At 38.8% G+C, this 20,238-nt stretch overlaps 1 protein-coding gene across 1 annotated transcript in view; it reads right to left on the bottom strand.

Annotated features, from left to right (window-relative positions):
- APBB1IP (amyloid beta precursor protein binding family B member 1 interacting protein) overlaps window positions 1-20,238 on the bottom strand; it is a gene marked incomplete at its 5' end in the record, with an annotated part of 49,178 nt that overhangs the window by 21,400 nt on the left and 7,540 nt on the right. Inside the window, 5 exon segments of the mRNA XM_010170914.2 lie at window positions 3,311-3,454; window positions 4,785-4,859; window positions 13,234-13,355; window positions 16,994-17,153; window positions 19,935-20,012. Of these exon segments, the coding sequence (XP_010169216.2) occupies window positions 3,311-3,454; window positions 4,785-4,859; window positions 13,234-13,355; window positions 16,994-17,153; window positions 19,935-20,012 (579 nt within the window).

Here is a 20,238-nt window from a genome sequence, read left to right as displayed (position 1 = left end):
GAAGAGGGTCAGTACTTATTAGGAATAATATATAACAAAGTGCAACATTGTGCTGTTGTTCTGGTTTTCCTGTGCTTTATTGCTTTGTGTGGAGATTTTGGCTTATGGCTAGTAAGACCAAATAGAACACCATAGTGAGAAATAACTCACTAGATATAGGCCTTGCAACCACATCCTTACATTTCTGAGTGGAGAAAGAAGGTTTGGGGTTCTGAATTGCTTTGGGAGCTTGTTTTTCTTTGGTATATGTAACAAACAAACTCCCATCAGGAAATAAGCACACATTTAATCTTTTTCTTTGAATTTTCTCAAATTTCCTGGCATCGTTCCTTTTCTGTTTATCATAATATTTGCTTGTTCACAATATGTTGCTAAAGTAACAGGGTTTCTGTTGCTGGCACACTTCTGAGCTCAGAATTCTGCACACAAAGCATAACTTTTGCAATCCTTTGAGTGGAAATGCAAAAGTGACCATGACACACGGTCACTGTTGGCTAAACTGAGAAATCAGGAAATTGTGAAAAAAAGAAAAAAATAAACCACAAATCCTCTCTACCCCTAGGAATGGGGTTATATTTCCTATATGATGGTTCTTCTATGTTGTTCTCATTCTTACTGATACTTTCAATACAATACACCCTTGAGCTGGGTTTATTTACGAATTGAGTTTGCAAGTAAGGTCTGTGGGGAGAGGAAACACTCCATACTGTATGCAGACAGGGCTTCACTGTCTCCCGTGTTTCCTCTGCAGCTGATGTCAGAGATTTTGTCAATGACTGTGTGGACCTAGGAATTTTCAACACCGTAAATTCCTAAACATGATCAAATCCATGCAGTATAACGAGTTGTTCCTTTCCTTTACAAAGCAGGTAATGGCAATTAAGACTAATATGAATGCAGTTGTTATTTCTTCTAAGTAAGGAACATATTTTTATGCAAAGGACAAAGGCACTTATTGCTAGTATTTCTGCAATGTTAACATGACAAAGCAACAAAATTAACAGAAACAAATTTAAAAATGGTATCTGCAATGATGATTATGTTGTTTTGTGACCCTGTTACAGCATGCTTTTGAATGAGATATAAGTAGTGTAACACTGAAGAAACAAGTTAAGACACCAGTGCTGACTGGTGCCTGGTTTGTTAACAAAAAAAACCCCCAAACAACAAAAACCACTAAAGGCACATGTGTAAAATTATCTGAACGTGTCCCTGTATTTTCACATTTGCAATGTATTCTGCAGCTCACATGAAGCGCCAAAGGTAAGCCAGACTTCTTTGCTTTTTTATAACAAATGAAAACATGATTACCTTATGAATTTCAAAGCAGTTGCAGCAGCTGAAGATACTGATGCCTGCCAACAGTTTGTTTCTGTACCTCAGTGAAAGATCTACTCACTCTACTCACAACTGAAGGACTGTAGCAAGGTGCATGTGCACTCTTCATACCACCCTTATGTGGGATGAACTCTCATAATTAAGGATTTTGACTGAAGAGCTCTACTGAATTCTGCTGTAGTGTTTTAAGATGTTTAGCACCCTCACTGAACCCTGCTCATCTACCAGAGATGGCTGTCTCCACAAAAGACATGTACTGAGCCTCAGCTGTTCCAGCAGAGAGTACAGTAACTAACTTAAATCACCATTAAACACAGATCTGAGCTAAGAGATTTGACTTTCTCTGGAACGGCTGAGGCATGGACATATGCATCTTTTTGTTGAAGGCTGTTATAGATGCAGGAGCAAATGGCTGATTGTGGTACCATTCTAAAGAGCTGTGACTACCTCCTAAAGAACTAGATTCAAGGTCCTCAGTCTCTGTGAGTGTCTGAGTTGGTAATATAGTGAGTTTGAAGCACTCACGCAGTTCCTTAAAATGGCTCAGTTATAGGCAGCGTGGTACACAGACTGCAACAACTAACAGGCAATAAAGTGTTAAACTAAAACAGCTGTTACCAGGTGACTCCATGGCTCCATCCTGAGCCTGTGTCTGCAGTCTATCACCTGAAAAAAGAAAGCGCTTTCCTCATTCGCACTATGATGGAAAGTCACCGAAACAGATATCACTGTTTGATGAAAAAGGCTGGGTAACTACCAGTATATACTTGCCCTGCTTTGGCACTGTGCTACTGGCCATCATTGGAGGCAAGCTACAAGGAAATGTCAAAGATGGACTTTTCATTTGATTATTCTTATACTCTTTACACCTCAAGTGCCTTCCAAATAGCATTCTAGTTCCTAATTTGATAGGATGTTATGTGTGTGCAACATGATTTGAGGACTGAAAGGCGTTATATCAGGGTCAGGTAAAGTCAAAATAAACTGCTGTGAATGCAGCAAGGTAATCTAGGTCTGTGTTTCACTGACATTTGGTTACAAACACAGGCCACTGGAGCAGCAGCAAGGCATTCCTTTACAAGCTATCAATTTTAATTTTTTTCCTTTGTAATTTAGTCAGGGAATAGCAGAACAGTTAAATTTCACAGCACAAATCGTAACAGTAAAGCTCCATCAGCAGCACCAGAATTTTCAAATATGAAGGATTATCAGAGCTGTAAGTGGTAACAGAAGTGGTTTTCAGAATTTAAAAAAAAAAAAAAAGAATACCACCAGTCCCAGATGCCACCGTTCTACCTCATCACTGGGGAAATGAGAAGCCAGCTGCCCTTATGTGCAACATGTCCAGGACTCCTCTGCTTCTCCAGTACTGGCAATTCAGACTCTAAATATTTTGCAATGCTGAATGTCAGTGCATTTGATTTGGTCAGGTGAATGCTTCTGTCTCACTTCTTTCTACACAAAGGGCAGTCTTAAAAAGCTTTAAAAGGCACAATGTATTCTGTGGGTAAAGATTTCTGTAGGAAAAAGTGTAGAGCATTTCTGCATGATGGTTACTGGTGCAGAAAGTACCAAACAAAATAAAATTTCACCTTTTTTGTGGTAAGAGTTAGTTTACTTGAGAACTTTTAAAATATTATTCTACAGGGAACCCATATAACAGTGAAGCGTTTTGGCAGCATAACATCAGCTGAAGGGTGCTGTGCTGTTTTTCTTTCCCCTACTGACCTCTGGAGGAGTGCTATTTCATTAATGCTTTTATCTATCCGTAGAAATCAAAAGGAGAGAAACGTGACAGGATTCAGTGACTACATTCTAATATTTGCACAAGTGGTGTAGTTAAAGTTAAACCAAAAAAACCCCAACCCTCTCAGATGCACCAGACAGCGCTCTTAAAATGTCACCTTGGGAGTTCTTCACTTTCACCTCCATGAATTGTTTTATTGGTAAAAGGATTATTTGGCTTCCTGACCTTGGTTTTTCCTCTGGGAACATAATAAATTCCAGAAGCTCGTAGAAGAAAATAACGCCTCTTCCAGGACTTTTTTCCATCTTCTTTTAAATAAAGGGCCCCTTCAAGCTCTGGCACAATGACAGATGCCCCACAGAAGCTTTCCTGTGCAACAAGAATAATAATATACAAAATAAATCTATTTAAGCCCAACTGTATTAATAAATAGCAGAAAAATGCTCCGTTGAAAAATATAGACATTTCCTGTGACAGTGAACATATGAACATGGGGAATGCAGTTATCAGGGAGATGAACACCTTAGACAGGCAAAGGAAACTTTTCCAAGCTAATGTGGTAACTTGGCAGTGCAAGTTGGGTGATCACACTGGAAAAAAAGCTCCCAAAACCTCCATTCTCTAAAGGGTCAATCAAAAATCTACAAAAGGTTTTACCTAGACAGATGTGCTCAGTGAAGGCAATAAAACAGAATGGTTGGTACTGCTGCAGTTGGTTTCCATCTATTGCTATATCTATAAGTTCTGTAGAGAAATACTTCTGTAAGACATTGCTTAGAGCTCTAAAAACAGTCAAAAGAAAAAATCCCCCTCAGTCTCTGCTTTCACTTTGAAATACATGCTGGCATTTACAGCATTGTTTAAACAAATATACTTCATTGTTTGCTTAAAGGACCTACTGTTGGGTAATTTTTAATGCCAACACACTTATCACTTCCTGTTTTCATTTAGAATTTACCAGGACTTCTGCTGGTTGACATCTGACGCCTTCATGAGATGCACTATTTTGAAATGGGAATCCTCAGTCACCTGAGAACAGCATTTCCTTTGTGAGCTTTCACCAAAATCAAACTGCTTGTCAAAACTGTGATAATCTTTTTTTCATATAGCTCTGGATTTTTCTCTTGCAAACATACAACTGAAGCAAAACTTCAACAGGAAAGGTAAGAGGCTAAACAGGCCTTCTGGAAAAGTACAAAGGTTCTTTTTCTGTTGTAGTACAGCTCATAATTTGAGGTAGTGAGAAGTACACCTACTTCTAACCCAAAATATAACTGTTTGCTACTGATCAACCATACTAACAATATAAAGTCATAAGGGCTGTCCTAAGGGAGTGGCACAGCTGTTTCTTTTATTCATATTTCTACAACACTGCTTTTATTGTTATCATGGCATTACTCTGCATAGAAACATTAAGTAAAAAAAGGTTCGTGGCATTGGGGTCTCTAACAACAAAATAATTCTCCATTGTTTGATTTCTCTGATAGGGGATACAATCTGCATTTTTAATAGTGAACAGCAGATGCAAACCTTAGACACAAAGACACCAACCATCACAGAACTTCTTATTGTTATATATTTGCACACAAAGAATTAAACACCGTTGTTGCAGAGCAGATGCAGATGGTGGCAGTTTTGATGACATTTGAATCGTCAACCAAGAAAGTTGGCTTACCTCCAACCTAGAAAGTTGGCTTACCTCCAGTAGAGCTTCTTTGTTTTTGTCATTCATTTCTTTGCTTTCATTCTTCCCTTTGTTTGCCAGGTAGAAATTCTGATTAATACACAGAAGAAATTAATGTTCATTATAAAGACAACAATACAAGTAACTAGATCACTACAAACCCATTCAATAGTTACTCAGTCTTTCAATATCGACTAACCAAGCCAGCAGATGCAAGAGGCAGATGCTTTTGGACTGTTCTTATAGAAAACTTTAATTACAGCTGCCTACTCATGTGTTTTAATTCTTTATTTTGAATATCATTCAAAAGTAACATAAAATTACATTGGCTCATGTATATACAGCCTCCCAAAACTTTAAAAACACTGGCTTATGTTTTTGCTTGTTTTTCTGGATCAACAGGTTTTATCATTCCAATTATCACTGCTTCCTATATTATTACAGGCAGTAGAGAACATAACATTTTATTGCATGCTGATATACAATAAATATAACACAATATCAAAAGGCTAGAAAGAATTTTTCCTAACAACCCAATTTTGTGATTTGCACACTTCATATCTGTCAAAGTCAGCTCTTAATTTTAAATAAAAGTGTTTATATGCCAAAGCCTTTATCCAAAGTTACTACTTCCTACTTTTAAAACCCTGCTCATGCCCTGAAAAGTATTTTTATGCAGTGAAGAAAGTATGCAAAAACCTAGAAGAAATCAGAAGAAATGACCACCATATCTTGGCACATGTGCTCCAGCCCACTGCAACAAAAGCCTCCACTTCTGTGACAGAGGGCTGTGAAGCTGCAGCCACCCTCAGAGGACCCAGTGCCCGTCTGCCCCTGTAAACACAGCAGCACAGTGCCTCATGCACACCGTTACCAGTGAAAACAAATTCACCCACTGTTAAGTAGCAAAACCAATTTTGAATCCATTTGTACTGTACACATGGACCAAAGGACAGCACTTGGACATACGTGCAAATTCAGGCAGTGGGAAGGTAGCTCAGGAGCATGGTAGGAATTGTGTGCCAAAGCATCTGCAGTGGCTTTGCTCAACAGCAAGCACAGACAGATAGTAAAGCCCAGCTGCCTACAAACAGCAAGGCAACTGGGCGTGAAGAAAGCAGGTAGATCAAGGAGCAATGTCATGCATCAAGTAGCAGCATTTGGATCCATGGCCTTGAGGCCAGAATAATAACAATAAAAATTCTTATGTTTTATCATTTTCTAAACAAAAGTAGATGTAGAAGAGGAACTTGGGTTTGGAAAATACCTGATGCATGGGACAGTCTTACTGGTTTCCCCAGAGTTAGTAAAAAAGCTAAATTTGCAGAACAAAAGGCATAAACCAACCAAACAAACCTTTGTCTCGGAAACAGACAAAATCATAAAACCCCGACAAATTTTGAAAGCTATCTACTTAAAAATTGCTCCTAATTCTGTAATTCTTCAGCAATTCTGTAGAAAGAAAAGTAAGAGCTTCTCTGACTTTTCATCTCTCTCCTTTTTTTCATGTCTCAAGACGATGAGAATGTGGCAACATATTTACATACCTACTAAACTGCAACACAAATGCAAACATTACCAAAAGACAAATGAGAAGTGTGTAAATGAAGGAATTTATACAGTATAAGAAAGAAACAAACAAGCAGCAAATCTGCCCTGCCAGCATACCATGTTTACAGCAATGAGGTTTATCTGAAGTGAAACTCTGCTCTTCCACACAACCACATCTTCTTTCTTTCTCAAGCAGTGCTGTGAACAGCTGTCTGCCAGAACGCAAGCCTCATAGCCGACGGTTTTTGGAGGGGCACCAGGAGAGGAAAGGGAAGAGGTGTGGCTGATCTCAAAAACAGTTCTTTAAAAACTGCTTTCTTAAAAGTTCACATTAAGTCATCCAGGAGACATCAGAAACACAGCCACCTGTAATTTGGCCTACACTGATGCCATGTCTGTGGGTATGAACATAAGAAAAGAAACTTGAACATGCAATACAATAGGCAGTTATGCTAGGAAATACACCAGTGTGGCTCTCTAGGATATGCAGCAGCACATAGCTGGCTCCAGACCACCTGGGCACATTTTTAGTCCATGGATGAAGGTAAGCAAATACTAAGGACCACAGCTTCGTGACTACATCTGAAGACAGTATTCATAGTGGAAAAATCCCAAACCAGCTCAAAACAAAACCCGCTTAGAAGTGTGTTCTCAGTACAACCCATAAAGCAATGCCTGCCTATGCAGTCCAAACCCATAGGTCTGACTGAGTGACAACGCTCCACTCATCCCACTAGAAAAAAAATATTCTCTTCTGAGCAGCTGCAGCCAAGTCCTCTATACATGTGCAACAGCTCTTCTTGACAGGCAGCACTATCACAGCACTCCTGGCTTGACGTTGGTACACCCATTTCAGCACTGATGAAGGTATGAAGAGAAACCTCAGTGGGTGCTATTAGGCTGAGGTGGGCCTCCAGACTTTGGGATGGATTTGGAAAGCAGAGGGACATGCAAGCTTTAAGTCCCCTTCTATAGATCATTATAAAGACATAGTACAACCCCTAAAATACACAATAAAGATTCATCAAGGTAAGTACACCTTATCACTCTCTCAACAATGCTTGACTCATCAGCTTTACTACCAGTTGGGAGAGCATTCATCTGGCTCAGTCAGCCTTCAGTGCACTGATAGTAAGAAAACAAAGCTCCTCTGATTACAACTGATTCAGAGTCAGGCATCTGGCGGAAACACAGACCACCCTGCACTGACATAATCAATGGTAAAGAGAGAAAGTTTGTAATGATATCCATGCTGGATCTTTAACAACACAGCTTTTTCATTACGGAAACAGGGCTCTGTCACCTAAACCAATGTTACGCAGATGTACAGTGTCATCTTTCACCTGTCAACACATATTTCATCTATTACTGATTACCTCCTTTATGTCTCTGCCCTGAAATCTGGAAGTACATGGTACTTACTATTTGTCAGTGGCTAAAAACCTGGGGAACAGACTGTACACTGTACTTGTTTTATCACTGTGTGGTCTCCTATTTTTGATCAGAAGCATTCATCCTATAGGAGGCAAACCACATGTGTCCACAAGAGGTCATTCCAAGTCCAGTAGTCAAAGGTCATGATAAAACAAACTCTTTCCTGTCTGAGGACACCACAGGGAAATGCACGTTTGGTGTGGGATGTCAGGTCATTAATGGGACAAGATGTGGCTACAGGGCAGCTCTCTGCATATGTCTACAGATTTGAGAATTAACTACTTCTCATGCTCAAAAGACAATGTCTTTCTCTTGATAGAGAGCCGAACTTACTTAACAGGATGGGTTCACCCTCTTGGGCTGATAATATATGAAAGCAAATATAAAGAGTTATTTTAACAAACAAAACAAAGTACACTGGCACACTTTGTCATTGGGTTTGCTTTGTTTACATTGTTCAGGTTATTTGCTGCAGAGATGAGCAGTTGAGCGTTTTTGCTGAATTATTCCCTGTACCTACACAGCCCAGACCAGCTGAAGCTGACACAAAGCCAGTTGCTCTCCCATGCCATTCTGCCCTACTCAGACTAATGCAGAGCTACGGTGGCAGTTTTGATATGTACTGCTAGTGAGGTATGACACCCTTAAGAGATGTAATGCCAGCATTTCCCCCTGTGCTTATGCACGATAGTGACAAAACTAGCTGAAGATCCATCTATGGCTTTACATTAGCAGGAAATTACACACACACAAAAGAAAATCCTGTAAAGATTTTACAGCCAGCTTACATTAACTGTGCTTTGTACTGTAAAGTACCACTAGTCTATGCTTGATTTTAATTCAGGTGATGTTGCACAACATTCTATTATTTCAAGTAAATATTAACACTAGTTGTAATAATTTTTTTTCTTCCTTCCTGTGTGAAACATTTGTCCTGCTCCCAAAAGGGAGATTCCATCATACTTGTCTCATTTTTGAGAGATCTCCTTTTGTATGGAAAGGGAAGTAAAAAAATTCAGGCTATAGCTCACTCAACTGTATAACCCAACAGTGGAAGACAGAAGGTGTTTTCAATAGTTTCAAAGAACTCCTCTGGTGGCATGTAAGCAAACTTGTGATCATGGTAGAAACAGTAGCCTTACCTACTGCACTGCCAAACTCTCTGATCAGTGTTCCATTTCTCTATATTCATAAAAAAGGATTTCCTAAATTAAACAGCACTTCTCTCATATCTTTAATCTTTTTTCATACACATCCCCATCCAAGCTGGAATACAGCAGCTACTTGTCAGTACACAGCAAAAAATAGGTGTTCAAGCCAGCATCCTCCCTCTGCTTCCCCTTCCACTTAGGTTGTATTTTTCCTTTCAAGCTATTGAAACTGTTTTTCCAGAAGATCTGCAAGGTCCACAATAGCACAGACCAGACAGTGTGCAGCTAACAAGGCAGCTGTTCCACACTCATAACTATCTTCTTTGTGCCATGAGCTGCCCGTTTATGCTCATCCAACCTGCACCCAGAAGGAGGCAAGAACTGGCCAGCTCACATCCCATTTCAGCCCACTGCAATGGTGTACTGAATGCAGCATGGTTTGTGCAGAAAAAATAAACCAGAACATGGTCATATCTGCAACTTGTATCATGATGTGTCCCCTAAAAAACTGCACATTAAAAATATTAGAAGACACCTATAATTGCTCTGAAGATCACAAATATAAATAAATAAGTGAAGCTAAAGGCAAAGCTCTTCTGAAGCCCTCAAAAAAAAAAAAAAAAAAAGACTTTCAACTCCGTTTACTTAATTTTATAATGTTTGAAGAAATCACTACAGCTGACTTTTCATGCCTTGAGGATGATGGTCTTCATCATCAAAGAGAGAGGAACACAGAACACATGAAAGACATACATAAGCTAGGATGCAATGAACTGCAAAGCACTTAATAAGCTGATTAAAAGTCACCTGCAAATTGGTTCAAATGTGTAAAGACTGTTTCTGTGTTACAATCCCAAGGCAGAAAAAAAAATATTTATTGAAGTAGCATCTTCAACTTGTAAATATACCATGGTCTGAGATACACTAATAGAGAGAGAAATTAAGACTACTAAACAGTGGAGCACAGTGAAAAACACTTCCCTTTTCTCACTTCTGTTTCTTTGCACATTTGCCAGCACACTCAATAATCAGGTTCCCTGCCACACTTCTATGTTTCCTTCACTGGGTAATAGTGGAGACAAAAGAAAAACCTTGATTCATAAAGGTGGCCAAAGTGGTGAAAAACAAAAGTATTGCCTGGTGGATACTAGCCCAATTTCACTGACTTCAAAATAAATACTCAAGTGAGAAACTCACTATAGCTGCCCTGGTTAAGAACAACATTGCAAATTATAACTCCACCTCCTTCTCATGCTGTTTACTACTCTTGCTTTTCAGTAGAAATAAAATGTCAATTCAGTGCATAGGATCTCCATTCAAGGGTATAGCTCTTGCTTTTGGCTTACATATGAGGGAGCCAAAGCATAAAGTACTCACTGAACAGTTTTTCATTAATTTTCATAAATACTGTCCAAAAATAGTGAAAAAAAAAACCCCAAACCAAAAAAACCCACATGCATGTGGTGTCACCTGCACTGTTGAGTTTATCCTGTCTGTTTGTATCAGCAAAAGAGAAGCACAGGAAATCAAAATCCCTGTAAGCAAAAAATCAAATATAGTGCTCTAAAAGCATGACCAACATTTACAGTTAGGAATTTAGATTCAGCTGCCCCTTATAAATAACCCTGTTTAAATGAAGTAAAAGCACTTCCTACATTTTTGGGTTTTTTAGAGTCTCTTTTAGCTGAGAATTATTCTTTGAGCTTTTTGAAAAGGTGGGGAGACTTGACCATCTTCCCTTTCAAGAGTTGAGCACAACATCACTTAACCATATGACAAAGCATCATCTTTCCTATGTTACAAAGGTTTTCTTTATTTGCACATGTACCAACATGTATTTTTGTTTCACTCTTTAGTCATAGACTTGTGATGCTCCATCTCTGTATGTGAGTCACTGATGCCATTCATGGAACAATCTTATACTGTGAGTTCCCTGCAGGGTAAATTATATCACGGTGAAGAAAGGGTAAGTCTGCCTGTCTTGTAAAGAGAGGGACATCTGAGGATTTTGCAGATCTAAAACATATTCCAAATACTTTAAAAAATTGTTTTCAGAAACAAAGCTGCAGAAAAATATTAGAGAGTACTGCATGAGAAGAATTACCATCTTCAAAAAAAGCATCTGGCATTTAGCTGAGCAGCATGTTGCTAGCACAGACATAGAGGCTAAATCCTGCATTTCAAAACCTTGGTTCCTCTTTAGAAAATGAAATAGGTTTAATTAATTGTTGTTTAATCTATACCAGGTATATAGCTAGTTCACAGAAAGAAACGGTGAATATTGGCACATAACACAGACCTTCTCCAGAGGTCCACTTGTTCTAGCAATGCATCTGGACATCTTTATAATAAGATTTTTTAAAAGCATTTAATTGCGTCAAACCTCAGTAATGAAAATTTTGTATCACTAGCCTAAGAACAAACTGTAGGCACTTGGCCACCTTTGGAATTTGACTTATTTTTTTCCAGAAAAGTATCTGCAAGTTACAAAACTGTGATATCTCCACAGGCAACCTCCGACAGAAGGAGCACTAAATAAGACCAACAATGAATCCAACTGCTGCTGCATTGCCACCACTGGTTGTGTCAAAAAAAGCATTCTGCAATTTCTGTACTCACAAAACGAGTTTACAAGACAACCTTGACTGACCTAGGAGGAGGAGGCTGAATATACTGAGAATACAGTATCAAAGCGCTGTATTTTAGTTTCCCACTGGTCACACCATAATTTCTGTAAGTAGTTAGTTAGGTAATCATACACCCCACCCCTCACCAACTCAGCATCTCTGCTTGGTTTACCTTTTCAGGGACTCACTCCAGATCATGTATTTTACCATGTTTCATTATCTAGTGTGAGCTCTGTCTGTACAATACTGCTTATTTTCTGGCAAAAAAGACAAATCACTGATATGACTGTACCGCTCTGCCTGTCTCACAACATTTGAATTTACTAAGCCTGACAGATGGTTAGACTTTATTCCTGGCAAAGTGTTTCAATAGTGTGATAGCAACTGATCCAGTTTCCTTAGGCTGCTCATTTTAGAGCTTATCAGAGAGGAGCTGAAGCTCAAGGACTGCAGACATGTCCAGGCCAAGCTCAGCGTGTCCTGAGATGGGAGGACAGAGCTACACTCTTTTTCTGGTTTTGGCTTAGGTCATGTTTATTTCTAAAGTTCATTATAACCAAAATGCCCATAATCTTCATCAAAGATTTACTTCCTATGGGAGGGTGACAGCCTTGCCCTAAGCTACCTGCCCAAATAACACTACTACTGTACGAATCAAATGTAATCAAACCTCTGCTTCTAGGTACGCTGATGTGCGTTAGAAAGTAAGACATCTTGAGCCATCATGTATGTTTTATTCCAAACTTGGCTTTGCTGTTTCATATTAAAAAGCAACATCAATCCATGTACAATGCAGGGTAACTTTTCTTTCCCTGACTGTAGATACCTGTAACGTCAATTAAGGAAACTTCCTCTCTGCAGGTTTTATTTGAAACACTGGCTCATTTGAAAAAAAAAAAAAAATTCCTAATGAGCAGCTTGGTGAGATTTGCTGCCAAATTATATATTTTACTCATTTATTCGGCAATGCTGAATTGCTCATTTTTCTCTTGCTGCTTTCAGGAACAAACCAGATGCTCAGTGAGCTAGAAGACTGCTGACAAGGGGAAAAGATCTAGTGCCCCAGAATCCATCAACTGTATGTGCTAGGGTTTGTAAACACAGTTTTGACCACATATCACAAGAAATAAATCATTTGTGTAAACACCTATCCTGAAAAAAATGATGCAATTCAGTGTGCAGACCCTATTTTTACAAAGTTAGCGTGCAAAAGTTACTGTTCACTCAATTCTTCTCCCCAGTCTCAATGAAATCCAGATCAACACTCTGTAGTACTCGGTATATTCTTTATGAATTTTCACATGCAACTGGCAAAAACTAGGCCTTCAAGGAAATGTCGATTTTCATCAACAGAAATAGTGGAGAAACTGTAGTAATGACAAAGGCCAGGTTTTCACAGCTGGGTCATCCTACCTCAGTTTTGAGAGCTGTGCCTAAGCAGCAGGTTGTAAAAGTGGAGAACTACATGCTTCATTTTTTAGCACTGCAAACAGGACTTTAAAATAATATCAGAAAATAACAGAAAGCACTAATTTTCAAATCCTTGCATTCAGCATTCTAGGGGTTTTTTGCTGAAAGTACAAGTTTTGCTTTCTCTAATTCCAAACTGACAGAGCTGAAAGCAAATTAATAATGCAATTGGCAGTATACAGACTGAATGACATGATTTTAGACTCTTATCCAAATACCATGTTAGCTTACCTGGGGATTTTTAAATAAAGCATATTTTTCACTTTTTTCCAAAAACAGAATTTTATTCTCAGTGTCTCGGGTCCAGCTTGACAACACTTCAACAACATTTTCATGGTCTTCAAAAAACCTTTCTGGAGAGAGAGAAAAGGTAATGTAAGACACTCCAACTCTCTCTCTCCATTCCTGAGGCTGCAGAAGTTCCTGTGTAAGAATGTCATTATCTGATGTTCACTCAGAACTGGACAGCCCAGCACTCTTTTCCACTGCACAGAAGGGAGCAAAACCACATGAAAATAGTGTCATGTGGAAGGGCAAATCTGCTACCGAAGTGCCTTAGGTAGCTCTGGCATGCTCCTGGATCCCTCCTGCGTCTCTGCTGTTGCCCAAAGACTGCAAAGGATACTAACAGTGACCCAGTAGGAGTACATGGTTACATCCAGGTCTCTCAATGGCTTTCTGCTTTTGTTTGCTTTTGTTTTCTAAGATTTGCAGTATGATTGGGGGGTTATATACTCACTTTGGCTACTGTATTGAAAAACAACAGTAAAAACTTATTGTCTTTTTACTTATTAGAACAAACAAATAATTGCTTTTTGTCAGCAGTTCAGGAAGAATTCTATGCACTGAAAATAAAATGTTTTGTTTCAAAACATTTATTTAGAAACCAAAATAGCAAAACAGAGGAAATAGGAAGACAGACTGAGAACTGATGTGAAGATACACCGTTTCACTTAGCAATTCTGTAGTTAAAAACCTCACCAGAGATGTGGGAGACCTAGTGTCAGTTCTCTCCCTTCCTGAGCTGATCTGAACTCAGATCCTCCACCCAGGAAAGCCACAGGGTACACTGAGGTTAGGTAACTCCGACCTCTTCTGCGGTTTTACTTGTATAGAGTAGTTCAACAGTCACATAAACCCCCTTTGGAAGGAAAATTAATTGAGCACAATTTGACACATAATTTTGGAAGGATCCAAACTAAATTTATCTACAAATTCAGTACTGGAGTAGGGAATTCACCCAGCTCCAATTTTCAGTATGATTTTGGCAGTTCCCTGGGAGCAGCTGTACTCCCATTTCAGTCGTCTGTGATGATCACATCTTCCACTGGCCTAGACTGGCCTGGTGTAAGAGGAGATAACAGAGCATTCATTTTGTAGGCTCTTTCTTTAACACTTCTTGTTACTTTTGACAAAGTTTCGGTATATCCTATGAAAACTAAATTTTGTGAATCAATTAAATTCACAAAATTAGATTAGCTTCAGGGCCAATTCATGTGTACATAGTAACTTTTAACAACACAAGCAACATAACACTTTTCATTTAGCAACTGATATTTCTGCAATGCACGGGAAATATAAAGCACTATATAAAACTCAAGTAATAGTTTGAAGGGTAAACAGTATCTTATAGTTCAGGATAGCTGTAAAACAATTCTCAGGTCATAACACTATTAATTTAACACTAATTTTTGCCACATACACTTTTGGTTGTTCCCTTCCAGTACCAGGTTTTTCTTGTATAAAAGGTATGACCTTACCATCCTCAGGAGGGTCTTTTCTATGATTCTGTGATTCTATAATTACCAAAAAATAGTCAAATCTGGATGCCTATTATAAGGCAATTGCTCTTTATTACAAAATACATGCTGGTATGTACAGCCCAGTGTTACATCACTATCTCACTACTGAGTCTATTTGTGATATTTAACACACAATTATTCTAAAACTGTAGTTTACTTTATTTGCAATGATCATCTTCCAAAATAACAATACACATAAGATACTCTGTCATTGATCTTCTGATATAAAACTAGCTTGGACTTTCAGTTCAGCCTGAAATATTTGCTGCTCAGATTTGTGTCTTAAAGTAAACATAATTTTATTCTCTTGAATACTAACATGGAAAATCAGGCAGAAAGCAAAAGGGCAGTAAAGCCTGTCTGCTAAGCATGCCGATAGTAACAGAGCTAGCTAGAACTGCCAAGAAGTATACAGACAAGAATAAAGAAGAGCTCACATTATTTTGATTTTGAACAAAACTAACTGTATGTTGCTGTGCAATGGAAGCAGAAGAAAGAATATATGCCATTCTATCCATATTGAAATTCCCTTCTGCAAGGAAAAAGGCTCCATTCCCAGCTGATTTGGACCTGCTGATAGACCTCTGCACCAGGAGTTCATAGACTTTTCCTTTTTTCCTGAACCAACTAACGATTTATTTCCTTTCCTATTCTTCTTCTATCTTGGATTTAAAATAGTTTTTATTGATTATGAGAGTAATTCCTTACTATACCAATACACTAAACCTAACCTCAAACCAAAGCACTTAGCATTAGCTGGGACTAAAGTAACACAAGTAATTTTTACTTACACATACACAAAAAAAAAAAAGTCTAACCATTAACCCCAATGTTTGTAGCATCTGATCTCCCTGATGCCGTCAGTTTTAATTGGAGAATTCAAAATGTCTATCCAGATAATGAAGAAACACAAGTACATTCTTTTTAATGATCACGGAGATTCAGAAAACAATCTGTTTATATGCTGTCATCCTAACACTCAGAAATGTTTGTCCAAGTCACATTAGACCAAGAGGGAGCAACTCCCCAAAACAAGAAAACACTCTAAAATTATTCAAAGTGACGTCTGTGGGTCTAAGGACATTTCCAGTCTTTCCTTAGTTAAGATAAGCAGGTACAAAAGAACACAGCAATGTTGCTTCATGTGTCATTTTAATGGAGTTGAAAGAACAAATCGGCAGTTAACGTCTCTGCCATTCTTACAAGCATCACATTCTTACAAATGAGCATCTCCTTGCTCATGAGCAGTCAGGCTTTTTCCAGCTACTTTTACATTTCTTTGTTTTAGTTTAGCAGGATGATTATTCCTGGGGCTCTTTTAAAGTGCTATATAGATATTTAACTTTCTTTGTGCATTTTTACATCTCTGCTGGGAGTCTGTAAACTGAGAATGATAAAGGCTGTTTGACAATTTCCTGTTTCTCTAGGTCAAATGCAACCCTGGAAGAAAGTTGTGGCAATTTTCCTTTCCTTTTTGATGTGAATACCTTTGCAGCCTGGACAATAAAAAGATTCTGAAATAACTCACAATTAGAGAATACTCCATTCTTAATCAGGCCTTGAAGCCTTTTTGAAAGAAAACTCATGAAGCTGTACCAAACAATACATAAATTTTGCACAGTTGTTTCCTAGGGACCCAGAGGTCAGGCTAGTTACTTCCTAAATCAAAAGGTACCAAGAGCAGAGCTGCAGCCCCATCAGAGAGCAATATCCTGCTCACAACTACACTTAAGAAAACTACTGTCACAAGTGAAAAGCATTAGAAATTACTAAAAGGCTTCTTAGTCAGTCTTGTTTAATTGCAACATTTGTTTGGCCAGTATGTAACAGCACTTCAGCACTGCATCCTCTCTTCAAAGAGCAGAGTTGATGTGTTTGGGTCTGTCACTGCCTTGACAGACGTAGTGACACTCACATGGTCCCTTCATTTTGTGTAAAATACAATAATGGAAATAGTGGTAGGCAAGGAGCCTTCTGCACCTCACAGCACAGACAAATGGAAGACTCACTTCTACAGCAAGAATGGCCCAAGTACACTCCTGCAGTATCCCTCAGCTCAGAGACAGCAATGTTCTAGCAGCAGTGGACACATGGGCAGGACAAATGTTCTTAATTATCTTTTCAAGATTACCATTAGCATAGGATGCACTATATCTGTTTGCTCTATGTTCTGTCAGTACATCACTTACCAATTTGCAGCTCTGGGTACATTTCATACAGACACCAGTCAACGTTGCAGTCGCAATGGGTCTTCTCAAAGAGATTGTCTAAAATATCCCGTGTCACCTGACGCTCATCCACCATTATTGACTTTGTGCTGTTATCGTACATGTGCACCTTGACAACAAGCTGAGTACAGAGTCACAGAAGAGTCAGTTAATTTCAGAAGCAAGTAAAAGGCTAGTCTGAATCTGCTAACACAGATAAGAAAGATTAAGGATGAAGGTTATTACTGATTCAAAGGCACCCTGTCCCACAGTGAGCTGAAGGAATAGAACAGCTTGGAAGCTTTCACATCATATTGCCACTAAAATAAATACCTTTTCTTAAAAAAGGAAATTGAACCTTGTCCTGTGCATGACTTCAGGAAAGGTGAAATTGCTATGGAGAAAAAGCAGAAGTTAATCTCTTCTCTAAATCTACTAGATGTGCAATTAAGGAAAATGCTTGATGGGGACACCGAGTACAAAAGGACAGTGTCCTTAAAGCAAACTAGACATGCATAAAGTTTTGTTTTAAATGAGAAAAAGAATGGAAGAATCTTGCCATGCCAACAGACTAACCTGAAATCATATTGTACTAAGATGGGCAGTAGTCCAACACACAACAAATAACCAAACAGATAAGTTCGTTACATTGACCAAATTAACCCAAGACATTCATTATTTCTTCATAATGTGAAGTATTTTTTAAACTAGAAACAGTGTACAGTTAAATTGATAAAGAACTGCAAATACATTATAAGGAAATTACTTAAAATGTTCCATACTGAAAACAGAAGAAAAATTGTCTACTGGATCTGTACATGGAAACTGGAACTAAACTGATGAGTTGGGACAACTTCTCCATATGCTCTTGTTTAAATAGCTCCTTAATTTAAAAAGTGTGCATAAGAAGTTTTGGTACTATAGAGACAACCTCTATTAAAGATCGAGTATAATCAGAACGTGATGATTCCCAAGAGAAAATCTACACTGAAAAATCTCTGAAAAGTAAAAGCAAACGTAACAAAAAACGTGAACTTGCTTTGATTCCAAACCTTTTAAGTATCCTCAACTCCAAAGTAAGCAACTGAGCCATAGTGCAGATGACAGAGAAAAAGAAATGTTGTATATGCATAACCTACATGTCTGGAGAAAAAAAGGGTATTTCTGTCTGATTATAGTCGACTGCTCAGAAACATGCGTGCAGCTTCCATCTTCACAGACTGACAGAACGGTTGAGATTGGAAGGCACCTCTGGAGGTCATCTGGTCCAACTCCCTAGAGATGCCTAGAGCCCACTTTCCAGGACCACGTCCAGACGGCTGTTGAGTATCTCCACAGAGGGAGACTCCACAAGCTCTCCAGGCAACCTGTGCCGGTGCTCAGTCACACTGACAGTGAAAAAGTGTTTCCCGATGTTCAGATGGAACCTCTTGTGTTCCCATCTGTGCCCATTGCCTCTGGTCCTGTCACTGGGCACCACTGAAAAGAGCCTGGCTCCATCCTCTGTGCCCCCTCCCTTCAGGTGTTTCTATAGATTGTCAAGATCCCTCCAGAGCCTTCTCTTCTCTAGGCTACGCAGTACCAGCTGTCTCAGCCTTTCCTCACAGGATGCTCCAGTCTCTTAATCATCTTTGTGGCCCTTCATTCATTGAGATGGAACTCTCTTGAGCTTGGAGGAGGCGATCCTTGAATGGTAACCAATTTTTGTTTGGCCCCTCTTCCCTCCAGGGCCTTATCCCATGGGATTCTTCCAATTAGATCTTTGAAGAAGCCAAAGTCTGCTCTCCTGAAGTCCAGGGCTGTGAGCTTCCTTTTCATCATTCTCCCTGTCTTTTGCTCTCCACTTTTGGTAAAGGAGAGACCAGCTTTCTTGACAATTATTTAGTTAATTTAGTATTGAAGAATGACACTAATTTCATTACAGTGACATAGCCACAAGAAGGTTAAGCCTTACATCTACACTATGGTCCCAAATATTCAGGGTTGAAAAAAAAAAAGTGGAAAAAAAAAGCCTTTTTCTCCCCAAAGGAGAATTGCTAACATTGCAAGGAAAAGAGGGTGACCAATGAGCAGTCAAAAGTTTAGCTGGAGTTTTCCAAAGACAATATTGGCGAAATCCTCCCAACACCTTCTCTCAGAAGAAGCATTTGTACACGAATGTAAAGTGTTTTGTGGGAACCATCTCATGTCTGGACACCCTCAAATTTACTGGAAGCTTCAGTTCTTCTTGGAAGCCCTGTGGGCTCTGATCTCCAGCACTTCCCGCCTCCTATTTGAGCAAGACTGAAAGGTCATGACTGTTTTTAATTCACATCCATTTTTCAGAGTTACTGAACTGTTGAGTAGCAGTTTCTGTTGAGTTAATCTGGATTACTATCTTAGGATGTGTGGGAATAATTACATGGCACATTGGAACACTGTGCATACACTGGCTGGAAGCTTTTTAATTTGTTGGTGTACAACAATTTGTATTACCCTTGTAGACCTACACTGCTGTGAAAAGATTTAGCAAGAAGACCCTCATTAATTTAACTGGGATTACCTAAATCCACATCCACTGTAGAAGAAAAGTTTAATACTTCTGGAATCAGCATGGCATAAGTAAGCAACATTTTTATGTACATTCCACTTTCTCTAAAGCAACCTATTAGAACAGTGGGCTTTGCCCCAATATTGGAAAAAAAAACCAGGCAGAGCCTTCCAAGTCCTCTTAAAAATAAGTCCCTCAGAGGCAGCATTCTCCCAGAGACTTCTCTTCAAGCAGATGTCAAGACAGCTCTAAGGATATCTTTAGATGTCTCAAGTTAGAGACAAAATATGAAAAAGCCTAGCAATTTTAGTAAGAACCTTGTTATTCAGAAGAATGACAATAGATACTTAGCTGGTAGCTGTTATGGTAGCATTTCACTATTTTAAGGCTCACCTTTTTAATTTTGGCTTCCTTCAGTTTCTCCAATGCAAGTTTAATCTTGTCAGCTTTAGCCCGTGCCTCTCGTTCTTCCTGAAAAGACACAAGATATTTGGTATACTTCTTGTTAAGTAAGGCCAGTAATTTATGTTTACTTGAAAAGAGTTGTTTCTTGTTGTTTATACCCAGAACATAAGGCTTGTCATGGGAAATTTCATAGTTACAGAGAATCCTCAGCTTTCCTTGAGCTAATATTCTCCAGCCAAAGCTTTGATTTACAAGTCCAGTTCTTCCTTTCGTTACCCAGTCATACAGCTCT

The sequence above is a fragment of the Antrostomus carolinensis genome, unplaced genomic scaffold, assembly GCF_000700745.2.
Source record: "Antrostomus carolinensis isolate BGI_N321 unplaced genomic scaffold, ASM70074v2 scaffold25856, whole genome shotgun sequence".
NCBI lineage: Eukaryota > Metazoa > Chordata > Aves > Caprimulgiformes > Caprimulgidae > Antrostomus > Antrostomus carolinensis.
The sequence above is the reverse complement of the archived record's forward strand: the minus strand, read 5'-3'. Positions and strand labels throughout refer to the sequence as shown.